Source organism: Choristoneura fumiferana, chromosome 6, assembly GCF_025370935.1.
Source record: "Choristoneura fumiferana chromosome 6, NRCan_CFum_1, whole genome shotgun sequence".
Taxonomy (NCBI): Eukaryota; Metazoa; Arthropoda; class Insecta; order Lepidoptera; family Tortricidae; genus Choristoneura; species Choristoneura fumiferana.
In genome coordinates this window covers 13,435,113-13,446,205 of record NC_133477.1, presented here as the reverse complement: position 1 = coordinate 13,446,205, position 11,093 = coordinate 13,435,113, and the positions used below count along the sequence as shown (strand labels likewise).

Below are 11,093 nucleotides of genomic sequence, written 5' to 3'. Positions count from 1 at the left end.
TTATTCCAGTTCTTCAATGCAGTGAATTTTTAAATACCTACGAATTTTTAAACAACGACTTTTTTAATACCAACACAAACCATAACTAAGCCAATTATTTACAGGTTAGCTTTTGGTAGCAGTAATTAGTGAGATTAGTGTTTTTATTTCTTTCGGCGTTCATTAAAAATAAAAATCTGAAAGTTTCACGTAAATAAGGTGGTTAACTACTTGTACACGTTTATAGAGGAATATCAAAAATAAATTTTTATCAAGAAAAGTTGCCCACTTATACATAAGTACGCCTATTTTTTCTTTTCCCAATTAAGCAAGAAATTATGAAGATGCCTGTGGAGGTTTGCAATTTAGGTTTTACATGTATTTGTTAGTTTTTCTCTATGGGCTTGTGACGGTGGTAGATTTTTTTTATTTGACATTATATAACTTTTTGCAAAGCAGTCGATTTTATTTTAAATACAGTCCTATCTCACTACATTTATGGTCCTTCGAACCGGATAATAATGAACACGCGATCAAAAACAAAGCGGCTGTTGACACCAGCAAAATCCGCTCGCGTATCGGTATCGCTCTCGGACTCTGGAGCGCCAGCCGCGAGTGGGCTCGGTCGGTTCACAAACTTGGACCCCATCGCGACCGTAGCCACTGATACACCCGTAGCGCCCATTTCCAAGAGTCCCGAGACGCCTCGCGAGTGCATTGTTGAACAAAGTAATGTTCCTCTAAGTTCCAGGTCACATGCGTCGTCTTCGCGATCGTCAGCCACAATAAAGGCTCGTCGACTGTCCATGGAAGCCCAATTGGCGCGCCGTAGTATGGAACGTGAGCAGCAGTTATACGAACGTAAACTCAACCACGAACGTAAGCTTCTCGAAGAAATGCAGCGAGTAGAAAAACTTGAGGCGGAGGCATCACTCGCAGCACAGGAAGCGGAGGAACGATCCACTCGTACGGTCAGTCAATCTTTTTCACGCACTGCGTCATGGGTCCAGGATAACCATTGCAACCGCCCGTTTGACGAAAAAGTCGATATGGATGTGAAAAATCTCATATCAATGAAAGCGGACCTCGCTATGGTTGGTGAGAGAAATATTAGCTTAGAACGTAATTACGCTTGTCCGGAAAACGTAAATAATCCAAGTGTACCACTTTTCTCACGAGATCTTAATACTCGTCATGGTTTTCACACGATCGCGCCCATCCAATCGCACCGCGATTGCGCAAATTGTAAAGCTGAAAATCATGAAATTCAGGATCAAACTTATACTGACAAAAAACCAGTAAGTTTTAAAATTCCTCTAAATGAAAAAACAAATTTATTTCAAAAAACAACGTCAAATTCATTTACACGACCGTCAGAGAACACAAACAAAAATGACTTATATTCGCTGTCAAAAAAGCAGAACTGAATAATTATTCTCATAGATGTTCGCATAAACTTGAACTCACTCCGTTTAGCGGTAAAACTACAGAGTGGTTGATGTTCAAGCGTATTTATCGTGATACTCAACATTTGTTTACACCCGTAGAAAATCTTGTGCGTTTGAGCGGCGCGCTGCGCGGCCAAGCCCTCGAGAGCGTGTCATCGTTGCTATACACAGCCGAGCGACCTGAAGAAGTGCTCGACATGCTGGAGCAGACGTTCGCGCTCCGAGATGGTTGTGCTGAACGAGATTGCTGTGGTACGGAATCTCCCAAAGATAAGCTTTTGATCAGAAAGAGTTGAATCAGTTTGCTTGTAGATTGCGTAACTGTATAGCAGTAATTAGAAATTTAGACCAGATTGAACATATCTATTCTGTAGAGTTGTTTCATTCGGTATTGAATAAATTGACGCCAATCTTGTACAGTCAATGGAAAGATTATGCGTATCGCAGCGATCGATCTGTACCGAAAATAATACTTTTGTCCGAGTTTCTGGACATTGAAGCTGTCAAACACAATCGTTTGGTTTAATACCTGACTATACAAACGCCTGGTATTAGTACATTCATGCCCTTTGTAGGTAGGCGGCATGGTACAGTCGGCAACAATTTTTCACACAACTTTACACGACGTGAAAATATTAATGTCACATCTGCACGTAACACAAATGCCGAACTGTGTGCTTATTGTAACAAGAAACATAAACTGCTGATTGTAAGGATTTTTATTTCCCTTACGTTAGATAATAAGTGGCTTTGGTTGCGAGATGCTAAAATATGTTATAAGTGTCTGAAATCTAAGTCACACCGTTGGATGACTTGCAAATTGGTCGTTGTGGTGTCGACGGTGCGTGCGTTTCCATCACCCGCTCCTGCACTCTGCGGCGTCACCCCACGTGCCCCGCGCCACCGACGAGTCTCCGTCTTCTTCCTACAATGTTGTGACTGAACACCAAGACACTGATAAAACTGTAACGTTTCTAATGTCACTGAATCACACACAAGTGACGAAATGTTCACACCTATGTCTCAAGTATTTTGAAAATAGTTCCTGCAAGTGAGCGGTCCACGTGGAAACTATGACACTTTTGCTTTGCTTGACTGCGGTTCCACAGCACGTTGATTGATTCGGAGGTGCCCGTCACATTGGTGTGTCGGTCCCGTGGAGTCTATCAAGGTTGATGGTGTAGCTGGCATGTCAACACACAAACCAATTCAACTTGTGAATTTTTCTATCAAGGGCAAACACTGTGCCAAGATATATTCAGTGAGTAACGCTAAGGCTATGGATTCACTGTCGCTGTTTACACAAACTATCAAACCAGATGACATCTCAAATATCCACACTTGTCAGACTTAGTTGCTGATCTTACACTAACCAGTGCAACGCCAAAGATACTGCTCGGTGCAGAGCATTGGTACCTTACTATAAGTCGTGAAGTTAGGGAAGGTTCAAAAAGTCAACCGGTTGCCACTCGCACACTTTCGGTGGGTTTTACACGGCAGGTCCAGCAGCTGGACTAAGCCTGTCATTTCATAAACCCCACAGCGATCAAAGACGACCAAACTGTAACCTAGATGAACGTAAAGATTATTTTGCTTGAGTCATATCGGTATCAGGCGACAGTTCATAAAATTAGTCCGTCAAATTGAATACAAAAATCAGAAACTAAATTTTCTAATGTTCTGGTTATATTGATTTACCATGTTTATTTTTTGTAGAGTAACTGATTACATAATTCTCTCTCTATTTTTCCTCTCTATTTTTGATAAAACATGTTATTTTTAAAAGCAAAATATGTTTCAGGATAGGCGAATGCTATTATGGTTACACTGTTGGATGAAATTTGATATTCACATGAAAAATATTTTTTTAGCAAAACATAACATTGAACGGATAATTTAAAAGCAACATACTGTGAGGTTTTCGTGACGTGAACTTGTTTGGTATGAATTTCAAGGCAAAGCCTAACAAAATTTGATGCTTCATATTTAGTGAGAATATTTTATAGGTACATGCTTCTAAAATGGAAATGTATAATTTTATAATTTGTGTTACGAAGAAAATCATCATAAATATTGATTGATTCTTTACAAAAAAACATTCACAAAGAAGAGCATAACTCGTAAATCATGCTTAAAGTTATGTTTTTTGGCATAAATTGGCCATGGCCGTTCCAGCTAAATTAAAAATAACTACCAAAGGACCACATGTAATGTTTATAAAAAAATTCATCAAAATTCCGCAGGTTATATCGTAAGAAGAAAATTATATAACTTAATACTTATCTTATAGAGAAATTTCATGGAATAGTAATAAGTAACTACACCTTAATGATCCACATTTATTGAATGTTAAATAATATAATAAATAAAAGATTTAAAAAATATGAATGTTCCAATGTGTAGGGTCCATTTTTGTACTGGCTGGAATTAAGAACATCTTGTAAAAACCAATGGTTGCAATGAATAAATTAATACAAATATGAAGAGTACGCGGGGTCTTACGAGGATACAACTGAGCAGTTGGCCCTTTTAGCTCTCTGTACCTACGTGTTTATTTTATTTTATTTTTCGCTTGTTTAGGCTGAATAAACTCATGTTTATTTCTTTCTAAACCTCAAGCAACAAAATTACTAAAATAATTTATACGGGTTACACACTTATCAGTGTTTGAAGTCAAAAGTCTTTGACCGTGGATCTGAGACGTGGGCGCTAACGATGGGCCTCATCAGGAAGCTCAAAGTCACTCAATGGTCTATGTTTGGGGTTTCTCTGTGGGGTAGAATCGGACATGATGATATCCGCAGTAGAACTAAGGTTACCGACATAGCCCGAAGAATTGCGAAACTGAAGTGGCAGTGGGCGGGGCACATTGCTCGCAGGACTGATAGCAGATGGGGTCAGAAAGTTCTGGAATGGCGTCCGCGGACCGGGAGACGAGCTGTCGGTAGGCCTCCAACAAGATGGAGCGACGACCTGGTTAAGATCGCGGGATCGTGTTGGATGCGGAAAACATAAGACCGGTCTGAGTGGAGAGCCTTGGGGAAGCCTATGTCCAGCAGTGGACGTCTTTCGGCTGACAAGATGATGATGAGTCATTTATTAATGGCCAAGGTGACCTTCACCATCATCATGGTGGCCATCAACAGATTTTAAATAGTGATAGTGGGTGGCCGGTGTTCCAAGCTGGAAATGGTTTTAACGTACTGCGCAAGCTATTGAAGAGGATGCGACTGAGGTTTGGCCTCATTCGCACGAGAGCTTTTTTTAAACATCATTCATTAACAAGTCTAGTGGGCAAGAACTTTGTTAAGTAGCTAACTTAAAGTTCAACAGTCGTGACCCATTAGGTAAGAATTTTTGAGCGTCACGATTTAAATAGGTCCCGACTGTTGAACTTTAAGTAAGCTACTTAACAAAGTTCTAGCCCACTATACTTGTTTTCTTCTTTTTAGTATTTTTTTAAGGCAGTCGGGTTTTTGATTTTTTTAATTTATTGTTTTATTTCACACTTTTTAATATTTCTGTGAATATGGTAGATTAAAACTATTATAACCTATATATATTTAGAATGGGCTAGTTATTAGCTTTTATTTGATACCCTACTCGATAGATTTAAATATAAATCATTTTTTTAAAACTTTAATTTGGTGCCAAATAACCGCCATTTTGATTTTTCAAGAATTTCATGTACCTGATTGACTTGAAATTAGGCATATTCATGTAATCGGGTGACAGTATAATAATCTGATAGTCTAAAAAAGCTTTTTTTATTTAGTAACTATGTCTTGGTTTATGGCAGTTTTAATTGAAATTTTTAAGCAATTTAGTTTTAATCTAGAAGTATTATTAAAGTATAAATTCTTTTATTATCTAGTTAGATAGATTCTGTGCTTAAAATGTACCTATAGCTTACAAAAGTAGCTTTTTGCTCACAGTTCACCGCTTCACCGTTAACATTATTAATATTCCTTGATACTATCGCAAAGGAAAATGTTGCACAAGACGTTGAAAATAAGCTCGAGCAACCATACTAAAATCTTACTTAGTTTGGGAGACGACCGTCTTGTTAAGAAGCTTTAAACTCCGCTCGTTTAATTCGCACTATGTCGAATCCAAGGGCTTACCGACATGTTAATCATAGACAAAAAAGATGACAAACTCGACCGTGATACAATTCCTAACATCAGTCAAGTCACAAACAAGATTACATAGTAATCAATCAGGAGAGGAGAAGACGAGACGTCGCTTACAATTAATCACTTGTTGTCGTGGCAGACTACGTCATTGAGAGTGATCGCGCTTGTAAAAAAATTACGGTCTAAAATTGGCAGCAGGTAAGCTTTAAGCCTCTGTGACTACATGCTAGGTTATTCTCAGTGAGACCTAATTTTAGGTTGTAAGGCACACATTGAATTGAATCCATTGGAGTAGAATTACAAATGAAGGGGGATCGGAAATTGTTTTGTTTTTTGAGTGGATGATTAGTTAATTAATATACCTAAACAAATTGGTATTGAACTAAGACGAAATAAAGAACAAACAAGATGAAGAAGATTAAGTGACTGGGTAATCAAAATTACAATAAAAATTAGGGTAAGTATAATAGTTTACTAAGGCTAGGCGCGCACGGGTGATATATATTTTGTCACGGTGACAGTCATATGACTGTTTTTTTGACTCGGCTTGTATACTTTATTCATCTATATATGAGTAAGTTATATATTTCGTTATAAGTAAAATAACATAGATATAAGTGCACAAGGTTATTTTAGGTACCCGCATTAATGTTATAGGGCAGAAGTACCGGTTTTGGCCACTTTAAGCCCGTTTTTGGCCAGTTGACATTTGCAGTCATATATAAAAAGTTAAAGTATTAAAATAATATGTTTAATAAGTTTTCAAAGGTTTATAACTAAAAAGAATAAAGTTTATAATGATTTATTACTTTAAATTTATTTCAAACGTATATCTAAACAATAAATGGCCATAAACGGTACAGTGGCCACAAACGGTACTTCTGCCTTACAATGCAGATGCAAATATGGCAATATATATTTTTTTATACATAGGAATAGTTGCAAGGTTGCATGTTTAACAAAGTGCAGCTGCATATAAAATGCAAAGTTCTCTTTTTGAACTAAACTTTTATTTAGGCGTTGAGTAATGCATAAAATCATATACAGACACAAGCCCATCTCTGACTCGCTACTTTGAGGTAAGTAGGTGTTTTTTTGCTCCGGGTTGTCTACCGAAAACTTAGCACGCTACGCCGTTAACTTGCCAATAATGTTTTAGTGAACTCTCGATAATCATTCAAAAATCCAATCAAAATTATTTTCTCAGCGACAAAGAGAATAGGATTAATGGCGGCGGAGACAATTGAAACGAGCAAACGAAAACGGAACAATCGCACACTAAAGTCGGTAACAGATTGATTGTACCCGTGGAGCGACCAAGAAACTTTGCTGGCAGATTACACTAGCGAAATAAATCAAAATGTCTATTGCTTCCTCGCTTTGCGGATCAATGCTGTACCCGGCTTAATGATACTCTTCTCTGTTATTTTCTTGCAGTAATTGTTTTCGTCTACTGTCTGATACCTATGCTACGATAGATATTGATATCAGAGGTTCAATTTTTAAAAAACCTTGTCTGTGAAAATTAGTATTGGAGAAAAAATTTGCTAATTTTGAAATACTAGTAAAAATCCTTTTTTGAGCTTCAGTTTTGTAGTAATAAATCGACTTTTGCCACTGTCAAGTTTAAAACATCGACCTCCTACTTTCTGGTTTTATAAGTCTGTGTTCACTTATTTTACGAACTAATATGGAAAATATGTTTGTTTTTCGTTCTTTGTAAAAGTTATGAATATCAAGTGTATTGTGTTGTAGAGATTTAAAAAAATCTTCAATTTAAGAATATAACTTTATTTAACAATTTTTTTCCTAACCTCAACGATTTTTTTGAATAATGTATAATACGTTTATCGCTATCCCGCGGAAACTATACTACTTTTTGGAATATACTATCTATCATGTGTCCTCCCCCGGGACTTAGACTAATATTAGTGGGATAGTTTTGAACTTATCACAAAAACTTTTATACGCCTTTGACTTGTAATTTTTCTACGAAGTAGCATATTAAGGAAGCAAATTGTAATTTTTAGGTAGGTACCTGGTTTCTTGTAAAATACATGTTACGGTTTCAGTTTAATTCACACCATTTTATACGTCCATGATTAAACTTTTTGAATCAATGTAGGTACTAGGTTGTAAAGTAATGTATAGTATGCACCTCTTCTTCTTCTTCTTGAGAAATGTTATTATTCCGTTCGGGAGTTTCTCGACGACGATTTTAAGTGATATTTATTTATTAATTGCAATTTATAATTTGGCATCAAAAATTAATTGTATGAAAATCTTTAACATAATAATGATAATTACATAATTTAAATAATTAATTAATTAATAATGATAATTATTAATGTACCCGAAATAAAATATTAATTGGTCAGAAAATTTCATTGGTTTTTAATGTCTTATAAAAATACCGCATGCCTAATGTAGGTAGAACATAAGCACATCCTGACTCGCGAAAAACCGTATAATTTGTATCACTGTGTTCTGGCAATAAATGACTTTGAACTTAGAACTTCTGTATCAATATCTGTTACAGCGGAGCGTACAAAAATATCTGAAACGTCCTACTGACCCTAGAAATAGAGTCATATCATATCTTTTTGCACGCTTTGTTGTGTCAGATATTGATGCTGGCGACTGCTGGCGACTACACACAGTAAAGGTTAGCAATGAAGTTTTTTAATTTGCCTGTAGCGAATCAGCTAGTTAAAAATCACACAAACCACAGAGATAAACATTTTTGAAATTAAATATAAATATAAAATATCATGGGACACTTGACACCAATTGACCTAGTCCCAAACTAAGCAAAGCTTGTACTATGGATACTAGGTAACGGATAAATATACTTATATAGATAAATACATACTTAAATACATATTAAACATCCAAGACCCGAGAACAAACATTCGTGTTGTTCATACAAATATCTGCCCCGGCCGGGATTCGAACCCAGGACCTAAAGCTTCGTAGTCAGGTTCTCTAACCACATAGCCATCCGGTCGTCAAATAGTTTACGTATATATCCGTGCAAAATTACAGCTTTCTAGCATTGATAGTCCCTGAGAAAAGCCGCGGACGGACGGACAGACAGACAGACATGTCGAAACTATAAGGGTTCCGTTTTTGCCATTTTAGCTCCGGAACCCTAAAAACTGTACAGTAAGTAATGAAATTTCATACAATTTCCCAAAATGTCAAAAGTGATTTCTATTTTTTTAATTTGTGGCATTCTATAAGGAAGAACTTTGCTTATTATATTTGCGACAGTTAGGGGGACATTTCCGAGCATATTAGAAAAATAAAAACTAAACGGCGAAGTTGGTCCAAACACAGAAATCTCAGACTTTCGTGACTACTGAATTGGTTCGATGTGTCAAGAGCAAGAATCTTTTTCATTCCGTCTCTTTTCTCTCGTATCCTAGATATCTGTGAAAATCAGTCGTGGCTTCATTTCGTGAAGCTGACAAGATAAGACGGGGCCAAAAGAGAATCCCGGTGATACGGGTCGGACAGCCGGGGAAAGTTTCAGTTCTTCAACCAGCTAATGTACACTGCCTGGAAATTACGTTAAGGCGATAATGGGTAAGTAACTACTAAGTACTTCAAAATTTTAAGGCTGGCCAATACTTTCAGAGATACCTACCTCATTATTATCATCCCAGTCTATATACGTCCTACTGCTGGGCACAGGCCTCCTCTTAGAAGGAGAAGTACTTACCTAACTACTAAAACTAAACACAAAGAAGAATAGGCTGACCAAATAACGTTTTGGAGGACAAATACAAATGCCTTGTTTAGGCCACCTAATGGCCCGCGGCCTGGGTTTAGTCAGCCTTACAAACTTCATTCACCGTTGTATTATACTTTTTAGAATCAAAAACCTGAAATTTGACCTTATTGATGGCAATTTAAGGTTTTCTAAAATTGCAATTAAAAAGGTCAAATACGGAATAAATTAGCGACGATGTCACGATTAGTTGATTAGGCACCTATTCATTTAGCTCGCTGCTCCAAATTTCTCGTAAAGTTCAAATTTCCGTTACGCTCTTTAGGGGTTAATTATCAAAGTCCTCTTTTCCTTATTCTCGACCGATACAATTCCACTTGGAGAGTCAGTACCTTACACAAAGCAAATTGCTAATACCCGATAGCTCTGAAAAAGGGCGGCGAATGGTCCATTTCCTGGGGAAGCTTTATCTTTTTCTTTTCGCACTATAGACACTGCACGTAGAGGATAGCGAGCGGTCACGAATTCCCCACGCTCAATATGAGTTTAAGTTTTCGCGATAATAAATCGACGAAAAATTGTCGACAATGCCGATGCGAAGTTATCAGGTCGTTCTTATAACTTTTCGCGCTATCATAAAAATAAAACTTTGTTTACGGTTTACTTATACACTCCTCTTAAAACGTGGTCGTCACCAATGAAAGCCAGTTTAGACACGCAAGAACAATTATTGTGCAAGGCGTTTTACATTGCGCCGCTCGACTAGGCACTACAAACTCGTCGCTTACGACGTCGCAAGGAAATGCAATTTGCACAATCTTTCTTGCAGGTCTAAAATAGGCTCAAGAATTTATATACGCCTATAAGTAGAAAATAAATAATTTTCTTCCGTGTTCTTTCCCATCGAAAAACAAAGGACAGGCTAGTCTCCATCGCATGGAAATTTCGACAAATCCCTTCTTACCTCTATCAAGGAATACCTCTTTCAAATTTCAAGTGGCTTGCTCCATTGATGTAGGATTTGCATTATAAGTATGTCAATAACATTATTCTTTTATATTCAATTATATGTTGATATTATAGGTAAGTATGTAGTGTGACTTGACAAAATAGCTTAAAGTTTCAGAAATTCTTCTGTTCCAATAACATCATCCGTCTTGAATTCCATTTCTCCATCCATACACTTTAATAATTCAGTCATATTTGCACATTTATCTCCGACTGTCATCTTGTGCGGTAGCAAAACGGGACAGGCTGCGGAGTTACACCAAATCCAAACTACCCCTGGAAAATTGAAAATGCATGAAGGAGACGTCTTACATGATATCATACACCACGATTTTGTTGCAGTATTAAGCTACGGATTCACTAGCTACAAATATGTCCCGCGACAACTCCCCTCTTAAATCTGGGAATATTATTTAGAGGTAAATAATTGTGCCGCGTAGCCTAAGCGGTGCTAGCCCAGTGTTTGGACCTATCATATCATCATCATCATCATCATGTCAGCCGAAAGACGTCGACTGCTGGACATAGGCCTCCCACAAGGCTCAGGTCAGGACTCAGACCGGTCTTGTGCTTTCCGCATCCACCGCGATCCCGCGATCTTAACCAAGTCGTCGCTCCATCTTGTTGGAGGCCTACCGACAGCTCGTGTCCCGGTCCGCGGACGCCATTCGAGAACCTTCTGACCCCATCGGCCATCAGTCCTGCGAGCAATGTGCCCCGCCCACTGCCACCTATCACACCTTGATAGGTCACAAGCAATAGGGTCATGACTTTCGAACCCAGACTGCT

At 37.7% G+C, this 11,093-nt stretch overlaps 1 protein-coding gene across 1 annotated transcript; it reads left to right on the top strand.

The window, feature by feature from the left end:
• Positions 1 to 500: 500 nt before the first annotated feature.
• On the top strand, positions 501 to 1,639 carry LOC141428501 (uncharacterized). The gene is made up of 2 exons (XM_074088494.1): positions 501 to 950; positions 1,527 to 1,639. The coding sequence occupies exons 1-2, from the start codon at positions 501 to 503 to the stop codon at positions 1,542 to 1,544; spliced, it is 468 nt and encodes a 155-aa protein (XP_073944595.1). The 3' UTR covers positions 1,545 to 1,639.
• The last annotated feature ends 9,454 nt before the right edge of the window (positions 1,640 to 11,093 follow it).

Excerpts from the sequence above, each read along its gene's own strand:
- LOC141428501 (XM_074088494.1), top strand. The coding sequence starts at position 501 with ATGAACACGCGATCAAAAACAAAGCGGCTGTTGACACCAGCAAAATCC.